The 24,143-nt window shown below is 45.3% G+C and overlaps 1 protein-coding gene across 1 annotated transcript in view; it reads right to left on the bottom strand.

Annotated features, from left to right (window-relative positions):
* UIMC1 (ubiquitin interaction motif containing 1) overlaps positions 1–24,143 on the bottom strand; it is an 89,852-nt gene that overhangs the window by 60,159 nt on the left and 5,550 nt on the right. The window contains exons 3-7 of the mRNA XM_049775704.1: positions 23,254–23,338; positions 12,653–12,777; positions 8,849–8,943; positions 7,790–8,498; positions 847–911 (exon numbers count right to left, since the gene is read on the bottom strand). Coding sequence (XP_049631661.1) covers positions 847–911; positions 7,790–8,498; positions 8,849–8,943; positions 12,653–12,777; positions 23,254–23,338 — 1,079 coding nt within the window. The remainder of the gene's footprint in view (positions 1–846; positions 912–7,789; positions 8,499–8,848; positions 8,944–12,652; positions 12,778–23,253; positions 23,339–24,143) is intronic.

Here is a 24,143-nt window from a genome sequence, read left to right as displayed (position 1 = left end):
AGCACAGCCAGGTGTGTCCCAAAAAGAATAAAAAAGAAATAGTATCAGTAGAGATAGTTAAAGGGCCAAGGGCCTTGCACAAGGCTGACTCTGGTTCAATCCCCAGAACCACACATGGTCATGTTGTCCTACACTCCCCCACCCCTGGCACCGCAACAGGTCACCCCTGAGCACAGAGGCAGGAATAGTACCCTGAGCACCTGCAGTCCAAACCTCACCACCACCACCAAGACACACAGACATACAATGTCAGGAAGTCAGAGAAACAGTATAGTGAGTACAGGAAGGTCCATCAGATTCAAGTCCTCAGCACTCTATAGAGTCCTCAAGTTCCACCAAGAGTGACCCCTAAGCCCAGAGCCAGGAGTAAGCCCTGAGTACTGCTGAGTACAATCCCAATATTTTTTGGGTCACACCTGGTGGCGCTCAGGAATTACTCCTGGCTCTACGCTCAGAAATCGCTCCTGGCAGGTTCGGGGGACCCTATGGGATGTCGGGATTCGAACCACCGTCCTTCTGCTTGCAAGGCAAACGCCCTACCTCCATGCTATCTCTCCAGAACCAGGCTCTAATTTTCTTAAATAACAAAAATGAAAGGGCTTAGGGGCTGGAGAGACAGGACAGAGGGTAAGGCATTTTCCTTGTATGTGGACAAACTGGACTGACATACAGTTCCCAGGGCCCCACACATAGTCTCCTAAGCAGAGCCAGGAGTAAACCCTGAGCTAGTCCCAAAAATTCAAAATTTCCCTTCAAAATTCCAGGTTTCCTTCTGTAGTTCATCTCTCCTTCCAGTATTTTAGGGAGAAGTGAGCCCCACATGCTCCCCCCAACATATGATCTTACATTTCTGAAGCAGGAATAGAGTTTCCTTCTTCGAAGGTTTCTTCAACAAATAGCCCTTGGGAAGACTGCAAAGAAATAGGTCATAGTTTAAATATATGAGCACATTGGGGCTGGAGAGATAGTACAGCAGGGAGGGCACCATAGCTTGAACGCAGATAACTCAGGTCTGATCCCCAGCATCCCATATGTCCCCTAAGCACAACCAGAAGTGATTACTGAGTGCAGTATCAGGAGTAAACTCTAAAGCATCCCCGGACATGGCCCAAAAATAAAATAAATAAATATACAGGAACAGAGTAACTGATCTCTCTTCCTTCTTATAGCAATTTTAGGGCTTCAAAGGTACCACTTAGCACTGACAATAGATGCATTAGGCCTAAGTACTAAAACTACACAGTTTTAGTAAAAGTAGAGTAAGAAGACTGATGTTAAAACAACCAGAGAATGGATTTACTATGAACTCTGTAGTCCCAGAGAAGTAAGCCTCCAAATCTGGCTCCTCATGTAAACATGGGCATTAAATTCAATGCAAGTGTGTGAGAATGAAAGCAGATAACAGGATTCCATACTTCCAACACACTAAATATACAGAATTTCAAAAGAAAAAAAAAAAGAAAAAGAAAAAGAAAAAGGGCATGTAGGATGTTGATGGGGTAAGAGAGAAAAGATAAAAAGGTCACATTTCGATAGATATACTGGGAAAAGGCTGGAGAACTAAACCGGAGGGGGGGGGAGGGGGAGGGGGGGGATGAGACACTTGAACCCAGTTCAATCCCTGGCACCACATGAGGTCAGGACTAAGATCTAAGCACCATCACCAGGTGTGGCCCAACAACCACAGGTCTCCCAAACACTGTCTTCAGTTAGAAATCTCTCTGAGGGCCCGGAGAGATAGCACAGCGGCAGCCGATCCAGGACCAAAGTTGGTTGGTTCGAATCCCAGTGTCCCATATGGTCCCCCGTGCCTGCCAGGAGCTATTTCTGAGCAGACAGCCAGGAGTAACCCCTGAGCACCGCTGGGTGTGGCCCAAAAACCAAAAAAAAAGAAATCTCTCTGAGCACAGTGAAGTCATGCCCCAAAATAAAGTTTTTCAATGTTTCCTTTCACTGTAAACATGCCACAATGGGTTTCAGCTAGATATCAGTGTATCACATTATGAAAAGTGACCATTAGCAACTAGATTTGGAGTTCCTTTTCTTTGATTGATCTTTCAGCTGGTGCAGACCGTCAGCTCATTCAATGTACAAAAGTAGTTCCTGCTGCCTGGAAGCAGTGGATGTAGAAGACAGGGAAAATTTCAGAGATGGTAGCTGAGATGGGAGGCTTCCACAGTCGGTGGAAAGCTACAGACTTTTTCAGGGTCCTCAGGGTCCAGAAGAGGATATAAATAACCTAAGCACCCTAATTGCCACTCTGCTCAATAATGAAATAGTATCTCCAATATAGAAAGCGCCTAGCCCATGGGGCCAGAGAGGTAGCCTGGAGGTAAGGCATTTGCCGAGCATGCAGAAGGTCGGTGGTTGAATCCCGGCATTCTATATGGTCCCCTGAGCCTGCCAGGAGCGATTTCTGAGCATAGAGCCAGGAGTAACCCCTGAGTGCTGCCGGGTGTGACCCAAAAAACAAACAAACAAACAAAAAGTGCCAAGCTGAGGCCTCAATCAAAGGAAAGATCAGGTTGTACAATGATTGGGGATACAGTCATTATGAAAAATGAAAGTTGAGGGCCCAGAGAGATAGCACAGCGGTGTTTGCCTTGCAAGCAGCCGATCCAGGACCTAAGGTGGTTGGTTCGAATCCCGGTGTCCCATATGGTCCCCCGTGCCTGCCTGGAGCTATTTCTTAGCAGATAGCCAGGAGTAACCCCTGAGCACTGCCGGGTGTGGCCCAAAAACCAAAAAAAAGAAAAAGAAAAGAAAAGAAAAGAAAAATGAAAGTTGAACAAAACTATCAGATGGACTAAAATAAAACAGTAATAAATACTTTATCTGACTATTTGTCAGAACCTAAAAATGACAAAAAGTTTCATTCCAGAATGAGTGGAGTGGGGGGACAGAAAGGGATTTAAAAAACAAAACAAAACAAAACAAAGGGTCCCCGAGCCTGCCAGGAGCGATTTCTGAGCATAGAGCCAGGAGTAACCCCTGAGTGCTGGGTGTGACCCTAAAACCAAAAACAAAACAAAACAAAACAAAAAAAAAAAAAAATGAAAACAAGGTGAATACTGACACCTAGTGTGCAGTTGATAGAATTTTTGAATGAACCTTGGGATTGGGAAGTAATCAATGCACTTTGAGGTAATAAAAGATCTCCATCCCTACCTTACGTTCAAGAATATCTCTCCCAGGGCTGGAGAGATAGTACAGCGGCGTTTGCTTTGCAAGCAGCCGATCCAGGACCTAAAGTGGTTGGTTCAAATCCTGGCGTCCCATATGGTTCCCCGTCCCTGCCAGGAGCTATTTCTGAGCAGATAGCCAGGAGTAACCCCTGAGCACCGCCGTGTGTGCCCCACCCCCCCAAAAAAAAAAGAATATTTCTTCAGAAGCCAAAGCAAAAGGACAGCGAATAGAACATTTGCTTTACATGTGGCTGACCCAGGTTCGATCCCCAGCATCCCATAAGGTCCGAGTCTACTAGGAGTGATTTTTGTTTTGTTTTGTTTTTTTTCGGTGCTCAGGGGTTACTCCTTGCTCTGTGCTCAGAAATCACTCCTGGTAGGCTCAAGAGATCATATGGGATGCTGGGATTCAATGCTGGGTCAGCTGCGTGCAAGACAAATGCCCTACCACTGTACTATCTCTCTGGCCCCGTATGAGTGATTTCTGAAAGACAGGAGTAACCCCTGAGCACTACTGGGTGTGACCCAAAAAACCAAAACAAACAAACAAACAAATATGTGTGTGTGTGTGTGCGTGTGTGTGTGTGTGTGTGTGTGTGTGTGTGTACACCACATGTCAAAGAGAGTACAGGAGGTAAGGCTGTACTTAACTTGTTTTACATATGGTTCACCTGGATTTGTTCCCTGGCACCCTATAAGGTCCTCTGAGCATAGCCAAAAGTGATCCCTGGTGCAGAGCCAGAAGTAAACCTTGAGCACTGCTGGTTATGACCCCCAAAACAAACAAAACATAGAAAAACATTGTATTTCTAGCAGGTGCTAACATTTTGGGTGCATCATTTCCTTCAATCTTCACAAGAACCTTTGAGGCAGAGGCCATTCAAGTATTTTAGAAATGAGATAAGGAGAAATGTCCATTATGTAATCTGCCCAAATACCACAGAACTGGTTCAAAATAGAACTGCGATCTCAGACTCCAAAGTCTATTAACTAGTTCTGTGGAGTTCACTTAGATTCTCTAACCTACTGTTTCCACACTGAATCCAAAGAATTTCTTCATTTCAATAAACCTTTTTTTTTTTTTTTTGGTTTTTGGGCCACACCCAGCGGCACTTAGGGGTTACTCCTGACTCTGCTCAGAATTCGCTCCTTGCAGGCTCAAGGAACCATATGGGATGCGGGATTCGAACCACCATCCTGCATGCAAGGCAAACGCACCAACTCCATGCTATCTCTCCGGCCCCAGAGAACTATTCTTAATAGAGGGCCTACAATATTCAAAACATACTAAAATTCTTAGGGTAAGACATGAATTGTTAGTCTCTTTTTATAGATATAAAAATAAAAGGTCAGAGGCTAAAAAGTTCAGAGGCTTATTAAATTGGCTTGCACCCAGTTACAAAAACACTAAAGTCAAAATTTAACTTCCATATTATGAAATTTCTCATAGCTAACATTTCTTATCACAAGAAATTTTAAAATAGCAACAGAGTAGTGGTACAACAAAGCCAAAAATTTATAGTCCAGTAACTCAAATAGCAACAAAAGACAACATGGTTCTTAAACAGAATACACTTTAAGAACTTTGTAATTATGATTGCTTTTATGATACTCAAGAGAAAAATATGTACACTTTCACACCCTGTAGACAGGTGAGAGAAAAAACTAAACAGGCAACTTAAAAAATGGGTTATTATGAGCTGGATAGCACACCAGGCAGGGCATCTGTCTTACATGCCACCAACCCAGGTTCAATCTTCAACTTCCCATGATCTTCCAACCCTGCCAGGAGTGATTTCTGACCATAGAACCAGGAGCAACCCAAGTGCCACCAGGTATGCTCAAAAACAAAACAAAACAATGGGGCCAGATAGATAGCACAGCAGTAAGGCATTTGCCCTGCATACAGCCAACCCAGGATGGACGGCAGTTCAAATCCAGGCACCCCATATGGTCATCTGAGCCTGCCAGGAGCAATTTCTGAGCACAGAACAAGGAACAACCTCTGAGCACCGCCAGTTGTGATCCAAAAACCAAAAACCAAAAAAAAAGAATGGATTACTAAGTCAACCCTGGTTAGATCCCTAGCTCTAAAAACAGTCACACACACACACACACACACACACACACACACACACACACACACACACACACACACACACACACACACACACCCAAGATCACCATGAGTAATTCCAAAGCATGACCAGATATGGTCAAAACAAGCAAAAAACAATGAATAGGTCCCCTAAATGTTCACAAACAAAACTGTCTTTGCTAAGTTAAAACCAGAAGTAAATACACACCATTATAGGGAGTGAGAAATAAATTGGGAAATTACACAATCTGTCACCAAGGATCACAGCCCCAAATAAATAAGGGATGCTGACAAACCACTAAGATTGATGAGAAAGAAAAACACCCATGAGGCTGGAGATTCTGAAGAGAGGACTTAGGCCCAGTTTATATCCCTAGCACCACTCCTGACACCTCCTGGATGTGGTCTAACACTTCCCCCCTCCACACACACACACACACACACACACAAACACAACCATAAGATCTAAACACAGCAGGAGCCAATGAAAGAAAGCAGAACAGGTAATAAGTTGCTTGTCTTGCATGCAGCTAACCCAGATTTGATACCCAGCACAACACAAAATCCTCCAAACACTGTCAGAAGTAGACTTAAACACAGATATAGGACAGATATCAGATATAGGACAAAAACCAAATTTCTAAACACCAAAGAGCATATAAAGAGGAGTTGGAAAGATAGAACAGTGTGTAGGGCATTTGCCTTGCACACGGCCAACCTGGGTTTGATCCCCAGCATTTCATATATTCCCCTGAGCCTGCCAGGAGCAATTTCTGAGCATAGAGCCAGAAGTAATCTCTGAGAGCTGCCGGGTGTGACACAAAACACAAAACAAAAAAAAAAAAAATCAGAAAGAAATATATATGGATGGATACTTGATACAGGAATGAAGTCTGCCTCTGGAAGTAGGATATAGACAAGGACAGGGCTGGCCATCCTTGAGAGAGAAAACAGCGCTTGATTCTCTCTAGGAGGAATCTATGCCAATGATAGCATACCCAATTATCAAACTTGGGACAGAACGTCAATAGGGCTCATCGTTCATGCCTTGATGGGAAAGGCTCATCTTGCATGCAGTCAACCTGGGTTTGATATCCAGTACCCCATATGGTCCCCTGAGAAATAATGCCAGGAGATCCCTGAGCATGTGGTCCCAAAACAAATGAGAAGAGCTCCCAAAAATTACCTCTCCATCATCAAAACCCCAGCAATCCTTGTAGGCACAAGTTTTGAGGGTCACATTCTGTCCCTTTCACCGCCCACAACAGAACACTCCCTCTTCCTTCCATGAGTTTCAAGTCTCTCAAGAGTAATCCTGTCCATGTGCCCCCTTTAAGAGACACACACACAGACAAGGTGGGGCAATAGTCACAGAACAATCCTAAGGAAATATTTTTATATACAACAATTCCAAGAATAATCTTTTTTTTTTTTTTTTTTTTTGGTTTTTGGGCCACACCCTGTGACGCTCAGGGGTTACTCCTGGCTATGCACTGAGAAGTTGCTCCTGGCTTCTTGGGGGACCATATGGGACGCCGGGGGATCGAACCGAGGTCCATCCTAGGCTAGCGCAGGCAAGGCAGGCACCTTACCTCCAGCGCCACCGCCCGGCCCCCCAAGAATAATCTTATGGAAACTTTTTCATATACTACAGCCCAGAAACAAAAAAAAAAAAAAAAAAAAAAAAAGAAACAAGAGACAAGATTTTTATTTATAGCTTTTAAAATTCCAAGGCATGACTATTATCTCTTAGAAATGAGAATTTCGGGGCCTGAGAGATAGCACAGTGGTGTTTGCCTTGCAAGCAGCCGATACACGACCTAAGGTGGTCTGTTCGAATCCCGGCATCCCATATGATTCCCCGTGCCTGCCAGGAGCTATTTCTGAGCAGATAGCCAGGAGTAACCCCTGAGCACTGCCGGGTGTGCCCCCCCCAAATGAGAATTTCTATAGATGGAAAGAAAATTTAAGACACATCCCCCAAAAAGACCATGAATAGTTTTCAAGAAGGGTCAGAATGATAATACAAAGGGAAGGGTGCTTGCACCCTGGCCTACCCAGGTTCAATCAATCCCAGCACCCCATAGGGGTCCTGGAATCCTGCCAGGAAGTGAGTGACCTGGAGCACAGAGACAGGAGTAAGCCCTGGGCACAGCTGGATGTGGCCCAAAACCAGGAAAAAAGAAACCAAACCAAGTTTACTTAACAGGAAAAGATACAAGATAAACTATGCAATGGTGGAAAGGATCAAAAACTATTACAGAAGAGTTCATTTTATTGAAAAAAAATTAAATATATATTTATACAATTAGTTCTCAGTTTGGGGATTATAAGTGATTTTTTTCTTATACTCTTCCATGCTTTCCTAGTTTTCCAGAATGAATACATGTTACTCTAACCATCAGAGGTGATGAAATACCACCATCAAAGGAATAGAAAGCTACAAAGTCAGCCTGGCCTAATTTCCAAATCAATTGTCCTTAATCACAGCATTGTTGCCCCTTACCTGACCATGACTTGTTGGTTGTTCTTCCTCCAACAAAAGTTTCTTCGGCAAGCTGACACCAGGGCTTTCTTGAAAATCCAAATCCATGGGATTGGTATACCAGGCTGCAGCCCTGGATTCCTGCCTTGCCTCTTTGTCTTCCTCTCCCAGATCTTCAGAGCTACCTTCCTTTTGCTCACTAGCCTGATCACCTTGGCCACATTCTTCGCTGTGGAGCTGAAAAGGTAGGCCAGGTAACACGGGGTCCCCAAAACCTTTCTTCCTTAATAGCTGCCTCTGAGCCATTTTCAGACTCTTTTGATACACCTCCAACTGGCAGAGAATAACTTTGGTATATTGGTTAGGGTCCATACCGGCCGGGCAGAATGGAATACCCCAGAAGTAGTGCACTGTGCCTTCAGTGTCCTGGAGATGTTTGGCCTCTGTGGGCACTTGCCAACAAGGCTCTGCTGTGTGTCCCCTACCTTGGGCAGCTTGGAGACAAGTAGTGCCCTTCCTAGTATTTTCCTGGACCGTCTCACACACAGTGTGCTCAGTTCTGTAACCAGTGCATCTGGGCAAACAGTCCACGTCCTCATTTTCAGACACAGGCAGGGTCGACTGCTCTTCCGTGGTTTCAGGGTGGTCTCCAGGTGCCTTTCTGTCCTCAGCCTCGTGTCCCTGACTGACAAGGGAGCCTTTACATCGGGATGGAGCTCCCAGATGCCATCTGCCTGTAGGTATTTGAGAAAAAGTAGGGCTCAGGACCAGCTTTTTTAATAAGAGAGCTTGCTACGCTAGCTCTTACCAAGAATTACATCATGTGGGGTGCTGTTTGGCTTTTGTTGTTGTTGCTGTTGTTTTTTAAAAGGTTCTTCTTTGGGTTTAATCAAATGCTGATTCTCCTTGGAGATCAAAAGGATGCTGGGCATTAATGTGAGCTCAACTTACTTTCTGATCGAACCTCTGTAACACCACCAATGGGACTTGGGGCATGTCTGTTATAGCTACTCTCGGCGTGAAAGCCCTGGTGGTGTATGGTAAGAACTTGATGAGTGCAAGGAGTCAAAACAGGGAGACATGCCTTCAGTGGTCCCCGAGTCTGTGTTCTCTTGGTGGAACTGGGAAGATGGTGGTCCAGAGCTGGAAGCTGGAGCATCCGAAGGCTGGCAACTCTGAAACAAGTGAGTCCACAACCAGACCAGGCTGATTATTAACACAGCGACACAAACATGGTCACAGCAAAGACATAAAGAGAAAGCCACTGTCCCTAAGAGGCTCCACTCTCCAAACTGTCGACACAAAATTTCATAGCAATTCTATAAATGGCAGCTGCCTTTAAGGTACAGAGCACAAGATTCAATCACCTACACTGAATGCTTTGCTGATCTGGACAAAGAAAATGGAAAATATCCTTCAGATGCAAACTAATTTTTTTTTTTTTTTTGGTTTTTGGGCCACTCCCGGCGTTGCTCAGGGGTTACTCCTGGCTGTCTGCTCAGAAATAGCTCCTGGCAGGCACGGGGGACCATATGGGACACCGGGATTCAAACCAACAACCTTAGGTTCTGGATCGGCTGCTTGCAAGGCAAACACCGCTGTGCTATCTCTCCAGGCCCTGAGCTGATTTTTTAATCAGAGGTGATGTCTGGATTAATGGCTACAATGAGCACGTTTTGCAATGCATAGCTTTTCGAAGCGGGGTTTAAAGCAGGACACAGCAACTCTCAGCTCCAGAGACATACAGAGACATAAACACGGGGCTTAGCTTGTTATGACAGTGTTTGCCGAGGTCAAATGTGCCCCCCTTTACAAAGCCTCACGCCCCCCCCCCGGGGGGGAGCACCCCACTATTTGAGAAGCACTGGCCTAGAGTAAGGCGCCAGAGATGACAGGGGACAAAGAACTTTCTGCAATTCTAAAGAGAACCCATAGTACGCATATGGTTCCCTGAGTAGCAGCAGGCAGGGCTCACAATTGTACACAAAGTCACCAATAGCCTCTGACTACAACCAGATGTGGTTTCTCAAAGAAAAAACTGAAAAATAGAAAAGGGGGTAAAGGACCAGTGAGATAATACAGTAGGTACAGTGTCTGACTTACATGTAGCTCACCCAGATTAACCCTGATACTACATAAGGCCCCCCCAAGTTCAATCAGGAAGTGATTCCTGAGCAGTCAAAAGTAAGCCCTAGCATTGCTACATGTGGACCCCAAACCAAAAATTAATCATGAGTACCTATAATTTCAATGACATAACTAAACCATGTTGTCAAATCACCAGGTAACAAATATGGTCATCACTGAACATGGTCCACATTACGCCCTCTTTCTCTCCAGAACCTACCTCTACCAGTGGTCCTCAAACTATGGCCCGCGGGCCACATATTGTATTTGTATCTGTTTTGTTTCTTCATTGCAAAATAAGATATATGCAGTGTGCATAAGAATTCGTTCATAAGTTTTGTTTTTACTATAGTCAGACCCTCCAATGGTCTGAGGGACAGTGAACTGGCCCCCAGTTTAAAAAGTTTGAGGACCCCTGCGAGTCCTTATTTTTTGCTCTCCTACTCTCTACAAACAAGAGTGAGATGGACCTTGGGTTGCTGGGGACTTGGGTCACTGGCAGTTTTCAGAAACTGCAAACTTGGGGCTGGAGAGATAGCACAGCGGTATGGCATTTGCCTTGCACGCAGCCAACCAAGGACGGACCTGGATTCAATTCCCAGCAACCCATATGGTCCCCTGAACCTGTCATGATCGATTTCTGAGAATAGAGTCAGGAGTAACCCCTGAGGATGCTAGGTGTGGCCCAAAACAAACAAAAATATTGATCCCTGAGTATAGAGCCAGGAGTAACCCCTGAACTGCTGGGTGTGGCCCAAAAACAAAAATAAAGAAACTGCAAACTACCCTTAAAATGGGGACTGAGGTATACAGGAGTAGCGGCGCAGGCCATAAGGCGCCTTTCGCGTGCTAGCCTAGGATGGAGCCTGGTCCAATCCCCCAGCGTCCCATATGGTCCCCCAAGCCAGGAGTTATTTCTGAGTGCATAGTCAGGAGTTACCCCTAAGCATCACCAGGTGTGGCCCAAAAACAAAAAAATAAAAAAGAGATGGGGACTGAGGAACAGAATTGATAATATAATGGGCCAGGTGTTTTTCTTGCACATAACCAACCCAGGTTTGATCCCTACACATCATATAGTCCCCCAAGCACTATCAGAAATGATCCCTGGAGGGGCTGGAGCGATGACGCAAGCAGTAATAGGTCTGCCTTGCCTGTGCTAGCCTAGGACAGGCCACAGTTCAATCCCCCAGTGTCCCATATGGTCTCCCAAGCCAGGAGCGATTCAGAGCGCATAGGCAGGAGTAACCCCAGTGGATCACCGGGTGTGGCCAAACAACAACAACAAAAAAGAAATAATCCCTTGAAGCTGGAGTGATAGCTCAGCTGTAGAGCGTTTGCCTTGCAGCCAACCTGCGAAGAACCCAGGTTGGATGCTCAGCATCCCTATGGTACCCCAAGCTTACTAGGAGCAATTTCTGAGTGCAGAGCCAGAAATAATTTCTGAGTGCTGCCAGGTGTGGCCCAAAAACAAAAAAAAAAAAAAAAGAAAGAAAGAGAAATGATCCCTGAGGACAGAGCCAGGAGTAACCCCTGAGCACTGCTAGGTATGGCCCAAAAACTAAGAAAAACTGAAAACCTGTAAAGAAGAAGCAAATTACTTTCATGAAAAGGAACAAAACATGCCTTTCAAATTGTGATTGTGGGGCCACGCAATAGCACAGTGGTAGGGCGTTTGCCTTGCACACGGCCGATCCAGGACAGACCGTGGTTCGATCCCAGCATCCCATATGGTCCCCAAGCCAGGAACGATTTCTGAGTGCATAGCCAGGAATAACCCCTAAACGTCACTGGGTGTGGCCCAAAAAAACCAAAACACCAAAAAAAAATCAAATTGTGACTGTATAGCTAAAAAGATTGTATAGTGTGTAGGGCAGTTGTCTTGCACGCAGCCAACTTAAGTTTGATCCCCAATATCCCATATGGTCCCCCAAGTACCACCAGAAGTAATTTCTGAGCACAAAACTAGGAGTAAGGGGGCCAGAGCAATAGAACAGCAGTAAACCATTTGCCTTGCACACTGGGTATGGCCAAAAAATAAATAATAAAATAAACAAATAAAATAACAAAATCCTGGGGCCAGAGCAGTGGCTCAAGTGGTAAGGCATTTGCCTTGCAAGTGGCTAACCTAGGACGGTCTGCAGTTCAATCCCCCAGTGGTGTCCCATATGGTTGGGTGATTTCAGAGCATATAGCCAGGAGTAACCCCTGAGCAATACCGGGTGTGGCCCAAAACCCATAATAAATAAATAAATAAATAAATAAATAAATAAATAAATAAATAAGTAAGTAAGTAAGTAAGTAAGTAAGTAAAATTCTTCTAGGGCCTTTAAAAAAAAAAAACCTAGGGGGCCGGAGAGATAGCATGGAGGTAAGGCGTTTGCCTTTCATGCAGGAGGTCATTGGTTCGAATCCCGGCGCCCCATATGGTCCCCTGTGCCTGCCAGGAGCAATTTCTGAGCCTGGAGCCAGGAATAACCCCTGAGCACTGCCAGGTATGACCCAAAAACCAAAAAAAAAAAAAAAAAAAAAAAAAAACCTAGGAGTAAGCTCTTGGTGGTAAAAATAAAACAAATTTTGAGGTCTCCAGCCACTCAACTGCCTCTGAAAAGGATTATGATAAACAATGGGAACAGATGAAAAACCTTAGAATGTTGACTACAGCTAGTCCTAAATACAATCGTGGGTGCAAGCAATGGGAAAGAGCTATACAGATCTGATCAATCCTCCCAAACAGTCTCAATAGAGCATATTTACATTTAAGCTTTCCGCGATAGCTTTCCTCAAGAGCGCCTCCTCTTCCTCCTCCTGGCTATTCACCTCCCTCGCTTCTTGCTCACTCATTTGGAGAGCCAGCGCAAACTGTTCCTCCTCAGTCATTTCTGTCAGACAAGAAAGGGATATCACCAAGAATGAATGAACAGGCACTGAACAAGCAAAACAATGGAGTCAACATTTCCACTGAAAGCCCTATAATAAAGTATAATTTTTATTTATTTTATTTTATTGGTTTTTGGGCCACACCCCAGCGCTTAGGGGTTACTCTCGGCTATCTGCTCAAAAATAGCTACTGGGCAGGCACGGGGGGACCATATGGGACGCCAGGATTCGAACCAACCACCTTAGGTCCTGGGTTGGCTGCTTGCAAGGCAAACACCACTGTGCTATCTCTCTGGCCCCTTATTTTTATTTCTTTTTGTTTGTTTGTTTTTTGGTTTTTTTTTTTTTTGGCCACACCCGTTTGATGCTCAGGGGATACTCCTGGTTAAGTGCTCAGAAATCACCCCTGGCTTGCGGGGGGGGGGGGGGGGGGACGGGGGGGGGGGGGACATATGGGACGCCGGGGATCAAACCAGTCTTTCCTTGGCTAGCGCTTGCAAGACAGACACCTTACCTCTAGCGCCACCTCTCTGGCCCCTAATTTTTATTTCTTAATAAAACTTTTACCCACACCCACTAGTGCTCAGAGGTTACTCCTAGCTCTATGCACAGAGATCACTCCTGTGGGTGCTTAGGAGATCCTTATAGTGCCAGGGATGAAACCAGGGTCAACCACTTGCAAGGCAAGACGGTTAAATTTCTACTATCTCTCAAAAAAAATTTTTTTCTACTATCTCTCAAGCCCTGATCTTATAATCTTAAAAATGAGGAGAAGCCAGGATTGAAGAAATAGTATAGATGGTAAGGCTTGCACATAACTGAACTGGGTTCGATCCCAAGCATCACATACTGTCTCATCAAGGAATGATTCCTGAGCAGAGCCAGGAGTAAACCCTGAACACTGCCAAGCAAGCATGCCCTCATACCCTCCTGGCAAAAAAAAAAAAAGAGGAAAGTCACACAAAGACAAATAATGGCCAAGTTCTCATCCTGATCAGTAACTACAATTGGAATGTGAGTTAACCTGTAAGTATCCATGAAGATAGCTCACTACTTTCACTCCAGTGCACAGGAGAGTGCCTGGTACTAAGCTGATAATAAATATTTGTTGATTAAACTAATAGAAATTGACATCAAGGGGCCGGGCGGTGGCGCTGGAGGTAAGGTGCCTGCCTTGCCTGCGCTAGCCTAGGACGGACCACGGTTCGATCCCCTGGCGTCCCATATGGTCCCCCAAGAAGCCAGGAGCAACTTCTGAGTGCATAGCCAAGAGTAACCCCTGAGCGTCACAGGGTGTGGCCCAAAAACCAAAAAAAAAAAAAAAAAAGAAATTGACATCAATGCCAAGGTTACCAGAGTCCCATTCTAGGCAACACGGTTTCACCAAAACATCTACAGGAATGACCCGTAAGTACTAACGTAGAACTAGCCCTCTCAAACCTCTCCTCTAGAGCCAAAGCAGTATTCCAGCAGGGAGAGCATTTGCCTTGTATATCCTATATAGTCCACTGAGTACCACTAGAAGTAATCCGGGTGAAGAGCCAGAGTCAGAGTATGTCCTGAGCACTGTCAGGTGTGGCCTAAAAACAAAACAAAAAACAAAAAACAAATCCTCCCAGCACTCCTAGGTGTGGGCCTCAGACAAACATAACTGTGTTTTTTCTTAAACAAGTATAATAGGGGCCGGGCGGTGGCGCTCAAGGTAAGGTGCCTGCCTTACCTGCGCTAGCCTAGGAGACGGACCGCGGTTCGATCCCCCGGCGTCCCATATGGTCCCCCAAGCCAGGAGCGACTTCTGAGCGCATAGCCAGGAGTAACCCCTGAGCGTCACCGGGTGTGGCCCAAAAAAACAAAAAAACAAAAAAAAGAAACAAGTATAATAAATTTTAAAGTAGAAAATTAGAAGGGGCTGGAGTGATAGCACAAGGTAAAGCATTTGCCTTGCAAGCGATCAACCTGGGTTCAATCCCCTATATCTCATATGGTCTCTGAAGCCTGCCAGGAGTGATTTTTTTTTTTTTGGGGGGGGTCAGTGGTTACTCCTGGCAAGCTCAGGGGACCATATGGGATGGCGGAAATTGAACCAGGGTCCATCTGGGGTTGGCCCCGTGCAAGGCAAATGCCTTGCTGCTGTGCTATTGCTCTGGCCTCACCAGAAGTGATTTCTGACCACAGAGCCAGTAGTAACCCGAGTGCTACCGCCATTGAGTGTGGTTCCCCCCAAAAAAATTAAAGGCAGAGAGATAACATAGCAGGTAGGGGGCCAACCATGCATGCAAACAACGTGGGTTCAATCCCCAGCACCCCATAGGATCCCCTGAGCACCACCAGCGAAGGAAGGAAGAAGGAGGGAGGGAGGGAGGGAGGGAGGGAGGGAGGGAGGGAGGGAGGGAGGGAGGGAGGGACGGAAGGAAGGAAGGAAGGAAGGAAGGAAGGAAGGAAGGAAGGAAGGAAGGAAGGAAGGAAGGAAGGAAGGAAGGAAGGAAGGAAGGAAGGAAGGAAGGAAGGAAGGAAGGAAGGAAGGAAGGAAGGAAGGAAGGAAGGAATTAGAGAGCTAGTTAAGAGGTACTAGGCACTTTCCTTGAATCCTGCCAACCCTGGATCGATCCCCAGCACTACATGATTCTCAAAAGCACTATCAAGAGTGATTACTCAGGCCCGGAGAAATAGCACAGCGGCGTTTGCCTTGCAAGTAGCCGATCCAGGACCTAAGGTGGTTGGTTCGAATCCCGGTGTCCCATAGGGTCCCCCGTGCCTGCCAGGAGCTATTTCTGAGCAGACAGCCAGGAGTAACCCCTGAGCAACACCGGGTGTGGCCCAAAAACCAAAAAAAAAAAAAAAAAAAAAAAAAGAGTGATTACTCCAGCAAAGTGTCAGGGGTAAATTCTGAGAACTGCTGGGTATAGTCCAACCCACTATCCCCACCATTGGTCAATATAGAAAAGAGCTAAATATTAAAATAATGTGCAAGAAATCCTAGAAGAAACTTCACAAAAGAAGCTACTGGAACAACCAATAAATATGTGAAAGGACTGTTAGTATCAGGGAAATTCAAGTTAAAATGTTACAGCACAAGAACTGTGAAAGTGAAAAAGACTGACATGCCTAATGAAGCCATTAAGTCAAGGAAAAGTTGATTACATCCTGCATGTTCAATTTCAGAGAACCAAAACACTGCGTAACTTAAGAGAGTTTCTTCCAATTTACTGCTTTCCTGAAACACAAGTTCCCCTAAAGGTTCTGTCAAAAAGATACTGAGTCCTTCCTTACCCAGAATCTGCATTGCCTAGGTGGATTTGCATTCTGCAGCATAGGGAGGAGACAAGAATGAGATGTGTGGGTTTCCCTTTTTGTTTTGTTTTGTTTGGGGGCCATATCCAGCAGTGCTCAGGGGTTACTCCTAGCAGGGTACCATATGGGAAGGGGGGGGAGGGGGGGATTGAACCGGGGATCAGGTTGGCTGTATACAAGGCAAACACCCTACCTACTGTGTTATCACTCCAGCCTCTCTTTTTTGTTTTAATTTGGATTTGGGTGCCACACCCAGTGATGTTCAGGGCCTCTTCCAGGCTTTTGTGCTCAGGGATCACAACTAAAGTGACACTCAGGGGACCCTAAAGGAGAGGGATCAAATTTGTGTCAACCACATTCAAGACAAGTGTTAAGGGATTTGCTTTCCATGTAGCACAATTTCTCAAGTGTTAGGCCCTTAAAACACTCCTGTTAACATGGACATGTTATATTTGGCCTCTACAGTTAAGTACCCAAAGATCAAAATAAACAAGGTGCCCAGAGCAGTAGTACAAACGGTAAGGAACTCACTTGAATGGAACCAACCTGGGCTCGATTCCTGGCCATAAGGATGCCAGGAGTAAACCCTAAGTACTTCTAGGTGTGGCCCCACGAAAAAAAGGGGGGTGAGGGAGGGCCAAAGAGATAGTACAATAGGTAGGGCACTTGCCTTGTAACAGGCGACCCAGGTTTGATTCCTGGCATCCTGGATGGATAATCCTGAGGGCAGAGCCAGGAGTAATCTCTGAGCACCACTGGGAATGGCCCAAAAACAAACAAAAAGAATGTTAATAAATAAAAGGGGCTGGAGCAGTGGCACAGCGATAGGGCGTTTGCCTTGCACGTGCTGACCTACGACAGACCTGTTCAATCTACCGGTGTCCCATATGGTCCCCCAAGCCAGGAGCAATTTCTGAGAGTATAGCCAGGAGAATCCCGAGCATCACCGATATGGCTCAAAAATCAATAAATAGGGCCCGGAGAGATAGCACAGCGGCGTTTGCCTTACAAGCAGCCGATCCAGGACCAAAGGTGGTTGGTTCGAATCCCGGTGTCCCATATGGTCCCCAGTGCCTGCCAGGAGCTATTTCTGAGCAGACAGCCAGGAGTAACCCCTGAGCATCGCAGGGTGTGGCCCAAAAACAAAAAAAAAAAAAACAAAAAAAAAAAATCAATAAATAAATACAATTAAAATGAGGGGCCGGAGCGGTGGTGCACACGGTAGGGCGTTTGCCTGGCACACGCTGATCTAGGATAGACCACGGTTCAATCTACCGTTGTCCCATATGGTCCCCCAAGCCAGGAGCAATTTCTGAGTGCATAGCCAGGGATAACCTGAGTGTTACCAGGTGAGGCCAAAAAAAAAAAAAAAAACAAAAACAAAAAACAAATAAATGAATTTTAAAAATAAGAGAAATGGTAAAACAAACTGAATCCCAGGATGAAAGTGAGCATGTCACTTTAAGGAGAATATCAATTTTTTTTTTGGTTTTTCGAGCCACACCCATTTGATGCTCCGGGGTTACTCTTGGCTAAGCTCTCAGAAATCGCCCCTGTCTTGGGGGGACCATAGGGGATGCGGGGGGATCCAACCTTGGATCCTTCCTTGGCTAGCACTTGCAAGGCAGACACCTTACCTCTAGCGCCACCTCCCCGGCCCATAAGGAGAATATCAACAAGTGTCATCACAGATGCCTCAGCTCAGCAGCTCAGCTCAGCAGTGAACTCTGCTGGAGCTACACAATGGGTGGTGGGAAGCTGATTATGCGAATCACAACTTAGGATGATTAACATTTCCCAACATTCAAGTTAGCCTCCTGTGGAGATGGGCAAACAGACTGTTAACAATCCAGAACACGGGACTAGCTAGTACCCATCGGAGAACCTGCATCATTTATCATTATTTCAATGGGTTGAGAGATTATTTCATAACAAGAAACTAAACAAGATAAAGGCTTGTCCTATCTGAGCCTTTGCCAAAATAACCTTTTTCTTCATGTACCTCTGTAATTGTGATAAAGCTGACTTACCTGAATAGAACTAGCACGGCATTTATACAAGCCTCCCATTTGACACTCTTGAGAGCGTTCAGACACTGTCACAAGGCCAAGAGTACAGTGGAGAAAGCGTTTGCATTGCATAAGGCAAACCCAGGTTCAATCATCAGCCCCACAGAAGATCTCTGAGTTGAGAAAGTATAAATAGTACAACAGGGAGGGCTATTGTGAGGGCCAGAGAGATAGCCTAGAGGTAGGGCATTTGCCTTGCATGTAGAAGGACGGTGGCTTGAATCCTGGCTATTGCCTTGCACACCTAGGTAGGATGCCCAGAATCCATTTGGTCCCAAGTCTGCCAGGAGTGATCCCAAACACCCCAAAACATCCCCTAAAAAAAAGGCACACTGCCTTTGGGTCAGAGAGATGGCCTACTTAGTAGCATACACACTGCTGTTCTTGTGGGAGCCCAAGATTGATCCCTGACGCCACATGAACCTCCAAGCACTGGGGGCAACCCCTGGGCACCACCAGGGATGAGAGAATATAGGATTTAGGTGCTTGCCTAGCATGTGCTTGAACCCGATAAGATACCTGATAAGATATCTAGCACCACCTGAGGTTCCCTATGGGCAACTAGGAGTGATCCCTGAGCACTGCCAGTATGGCAAAAAATATATGTGTGTACATATATATGGTATATTAAAAATATTATGGTGGGGGCCCGGAGAGATAGCACAGCGGCGTTTGCCTTGCAAGCAGCCGATCCAGGACCAAAGGTGGTTGGTTCGAATCCCGGTGTCCCATATGGTCCCCCGTGCTTGCCAGGAGCTATTTCTGAGCAGACAGCCAGGAGTAACTCCTGAGCAAGGCTGGGTGTGGCCCAAAAACCAAAAAAAAAAAAAAATATTATGGTGGGGCCAGAGATAGCAATGGTATGACATTTGCCTTGCATGAAGTTGAACCAGGACAGACGGTAGTTCAAATCCCGGCATCCCATATGGTTCCCGAGCCTGTCAGGGCCATTTCCGAGAGCAGAACCAGGATTAACACCTGAGGGACGCCGGGTGTGACCCAAAAACCAAAAAATGCATCAGAGTGGTAGCACAAGTGTTAAGGAAACTACCTTGTGCGCGCTAGCCTAGGATGAACCATGGTTTGATCCCCCAGCATCCCATATGGTCCCCCAAGCCAGGAGCAATTTCTGAGCACATAGCCAGGTAACCCCTGAGCGTCACCAGGTGTGGCCCAAAAACCAAAAAAAAAAAAAATACATATGGTATATTAAAATTGTCTCTATACTGTGTCATACACATTATGTGTACATGCATATATAAATATATATACATACATGGGACCGGAGCAATAGCACAGCATTTGCCTTGCATGTGGCCAACCCCAGACAGACCCCAGTTCGATCCCAGAATCCCATATGGTCCCTCCAAACCTGCCAGGAGCAATTTCTGAGCAAGATCCAGGAGTAACCCCCTGAGTGCCACCAAGTGTGGTCCAAAACCAACAACAACAAATACATATGTGTGTATAAAATTTTATTATATATTTACTATAAACAAATTACATATAATGAGAGATACAGACAGATGATAGATAGATAGATGATAGATAGATTGATAGATAGATAGATAGATAGATAGATAGATAGATAGATAGATAGATAGATAGATAGATAGATAGATAGATAGATAGATAGATATGGATAGAACCAGGTATGTAATATATAAAACCACATCACCCTAAGACCAAAAGAGAGCATGATTAGCTGTATGTAATTTCAGACAAAAGAATTCTTTGTTGTTTTGTTGTTTTTGGGTGCTCAGCAGTGCTCAAGAATTTCTCCTGGGGACCAGTGAGGTGGTGCTAGAGGTAAGGTGTCTGCCTTGCAAGCGATAGCCAAGGAAGGACCGAAGTTCGATCCCCCGGCGTTCCATATGGTCCCCCCAAGCCAGGGGCAATTTCTGAGCGCTTAGCCAGGAGTAATCCCTGAGCATCAAACAGGTGTGGCTCCAAAAACCAAAAAACAAAAAAGAATTTCTCCTGGTGGGCTCCAGGGACCAGATTGGATCCTAGGAATAGAACCCAGGTCAGCTATGTGCAAGGCCAGCACCCTCCTCACTTTACTATCCCTCTGGTCCTGAAAGGTTTCTTAGAGAGCCCAAAGAGGTCTGGAGGGTAGTACAGTGGTTAGGGCACTTGCCTTGCATAGAGCCGACCCAGGTTTTATCTCTGGCATCCCATATGGTTTCCCAAGCATACCAGGAGTAATTTCTGAGCACAGAGCCAGGAGTTATCCTTAGATGCCACTGGGTGTTGCCCAAAAAAAACAAAAGCAAAAACAAATAAAGAGCCAAAAGGGCCAAAGTTTCTTCAAGAACATGGCTATCTGGGAAATAAACTAAGTGAATAAAAGGAGAAAGAGACAAATCCACTCTCTAGAATCTTGGATGCCTCTAAGAAACAGGCAGGTCCAGGAGGCAGAAAATCAATATGAACTCAACACTACCATTAATCAACTGCCTATAATGGACATGTATAGACTGCTTCAACCACTAACAGAGCACAGAATACACGATCTTTCTCAGCTCCCACAAACACTCGCCAAGACAGACTACATTTGAGGCCATAAAACACACCTTAACAAATAAAAAGCAACAAAAATCAGACACTGGCTCTAAAATGCCTTTAGAATTAAACTAGAAATCAAGGACCCAAAGATCTATCAGAAGATATACTGTACCTAACTCACAAATGCTTAACTTGTAGATATGGAGAAAGGGAATATGTTTATGACCATCTACAATCTATCCAGTAAGTTTCTTATCTAATACTGCAGTTCATGTGAGGCGCCAGAACACTAGCACAGTGGTTAAAGGATTTGCCTTGCTCACAACCAACCCGGGTTCAACCCCAGATATTCCATATGTTCCTCTGAGCCTACTGGGAGTGATTTCTGAGCTCAGAATGAGGAGTAACCTCTGAGCGCTACCAGGTGTAGCCCAAAAACAAACAAACGAAAGTAGTTAATGTGAAAATTTATTAGGAAAAATGAGCTTTGAACAACTATAAAAGCACTAATGGTTTACTGTCACAACTTGGTTGCTTTCCAAGTCAATAAAACTATGTTATTCCATTGAGAAATTGTGGTTGTGGCTTTTAAGCATATTCTAAAACATCCTCACCTGAATTGAAACATCAGTATAGCAGGTAAGGTGCTTGCCTTGCACCCAGTTGACCCAGGTTTCATCCCCACCATCCCATATAGTCCTGAGTACCATCCAAAAATAATTCCTGGGTCCGGAGTGGTAACACTGCGGTAGGGCATTTGCCTTGCATGTGGACGACCCAGAAAGAACCCAGGTTCAATCTCCGGGGCATCCCATATGGTCCCCCAAGCCTGCCAGGTGCAACTTCTGAGTGTAAGAGCCAAGAAAAACCCCTGAGCACCATCAGGTGTGGCCCAAAACCCAAAAAAGAATAATTCCTGAGCACAGAGTCCAAAGAAACCCCTGAGCATGGCCAGCTGTAGCCTAAAAACAAACCAAAAAAATTTTACAAATCCTCACTTGGGGGGACAACAGGTAGTTCTCTTGCCTTATAAGCAGCCAATCTGAATTCAAACCCCAGGACCCTAGAGGGTCCAGAGTCAGAAGTAATCTTTGGGTGCAGATCCCAGAACAATCTGGGATTGCCCTGAACAATCACATGTTTCAAAAAAAAAAAAAAAACTAGAGTCCAAAGAAAAAGAGCACAATGGGTATTGCATTTGCATTGCAAATGGCTGGGTTCAATCCCCAGCATTCCATATGGAACCCCAAGCATCATTAAAAGTGAGCACTGCTGGGTGTGATCCAAAAAATAAAAATCCTACACAAAAGTTCATCAATATGGAGATTAAGCCCAGTAATAGTAATACAGGGCTCAAAGAACAAAAATTTCAGTGACATACACGAACAGTTTGGACTTAAGGAAAGTGAAAGCAGGAGCCAGAGAAATAGCACAACAGGGCCCGAAAAGATAGCACAAGCACAGCGGCGTTTGCCTTGCAAGCAGCCGATCCAGGACCAAAGGTGGTTGGTTCGAATCCCGGTGTCCCATATGGTCCCCCGTGCCTGCCAGGAGCTATTTCTGAGCAGACAGCTCAATCCCCAGCAGCCCACATGATCCCCAAGCCTGCCAGGAGTAACCCCCGAGCACCATCCGATATGGCCACCCAAAAAAATTAGTAAGTGCGGGAGCCAGAGCAATAGCACAGCGGTGGGGCATTTGCCTTGCATGTGGCCAACCCGGGATGTACTCAGGTTCTATTCCTGGCATCCCACATAGTTCCCCAAGCCTGCCAGGTGCGATTTCTGAGCACAGAGCCAGGAGTCACCCCTGAGCACTGCTGGGTGTGTCCCCAAAAAATCTAAATAAATAATTTAAAAAATTAATATGTACATAAAAACTGAACTTGAGGGGCTAGTGAGAGAGTATAAGGGGTAAGACACATGTCTTGCATGCAGTGGCTTTAGGTTCATTCCGAAGCACTGAATGGGGGCCGGAAAGATAGCATGGAGGTAAGGCATTTGCCTTGCATGCAGAAGGTCAGTGGTTCAAATCCCAGCGATTTCTGACCAGAGAGCCAGGAGTAATCCCTGAGTGCTGCCGGATGTGACCCAAAAACTGCAACACTGAATGGTTCCCAGAGAATTACTGGGTATAGTCAACATGATCCCCAACACAACAGGGACCAAGCAGCACCACATCCTATAGAGCCTGACAAATAGGAAAGATCCCCAGACATCCTGAGCACTGCCTTCGAGGTCCCTTTGTTTGTCCCATCCCAAAGAGAGAAACCAGAATATCCCAGAATGTGTTATTATACTACTGTTTACTGTTCGTTTTGGGGTTTTTTTTTTGGGGGGGTCACACCCGATGATGCTCAGGGGTTACTTCTGGCTATGCACTCAGAAATTTCTCCTGGCTTGAGGGGACCATATGGAACGCCAGGGGATAGAACCACGGTCCGGTACATCCTAAGCTAGCACTTACAAGGCAGATGCCTTACCTCTAGCACCACTGCTCCAGCCTCAACCCGTTTTCTAAAACATGCTTAGATCAACGGTTTCTATAGAAACAAGGTTACTTAACAACTGCATTTCTAAAATCATTCCTAACATAAAAATGGACACATACGTGCAATTTTTCTCACAGCCAAACCCCTGCCTCTTCTCAACTCTTTCATCTTCGTATTCTGCAATCCATTCTCCTCCTTTGGCTCCTGTTGTAACAAGAAATATGATCAGGTGATTACCATTCAGTAAGGCTCTTTTCACCTCTACAATAAAGGTGAAAGACTCTGAACCAACAGCACTTGCTATAAATGTTCCCAGAAAACAAAAGAAAAACACTCTTCCTGGTACAAAAAATATATATAATATCTGAAGCCAATGAAACTCACACAATAAGAACATCTAAAAATGGAGCCTTGAGTAATAACAGTACAGTAGGAAGTGTACTTGCTTTGCATGGGCCAACTCAGGTTCGATTCCCAACATCTAGAGGGTGCCCAAGCACTGTCAAAAGTGATTCCTGAATGCAGTCAAGACTAAGTTCTGAGCATAATGAGGCCAAAAACCCAATTACGAAACAAAAAGTTTAGTATAGTGATATTATCTATTATATATAAAACCTTGGTGAGCCGGAGCAATAGCACAACAGGTAGGGCATTTGCCCTGCTTACGGCTGACTGGGTTCGATCCCCAACATCCTATCTAGTCCACCCAAGCTTGCCAGGAGCACCGAGCCAGGTGTAACCGCTGAGCACTACTGGGTGTGGTCTAAAAAAAAAACAAAAAATAAATAAAATCTAGGGGGCCAGAGCAATAGCACAGCGGTAGAACATTTGCTTTATATGCAGCTGACCAGGGACGAACCCAGATTCCATCCCTGGCATCCCATATAGTCCCTCAAGCCTGCCAGGAGCGATTTCTGAGCACAGCAGAGCCAGGAGTTACCTGAGTGCTACTGCTCCAGCACCCTAGATTTTATTTATTTTTAGTTTTTTTGATAAGACAAAAAGCTGG

Source organism: Suncus etruscus, chromosome 6 (genome assembly GCF_024139225.1).
Source record: "Suncus etruscus isolate mSunEtr1 chromosome 6, mSunEtr1.pri.cur, whole genome shotgun sequence".
Taxonomy (NCBI): Eukaryota; Metazoa; Chordata; class Mammalia; order Eulipotyphla; family Soricidae; genus Suncus; species Suncus etruscus.
This window is presented reverse-complemented; position numbering and strand designations above follow the sequence as displayed.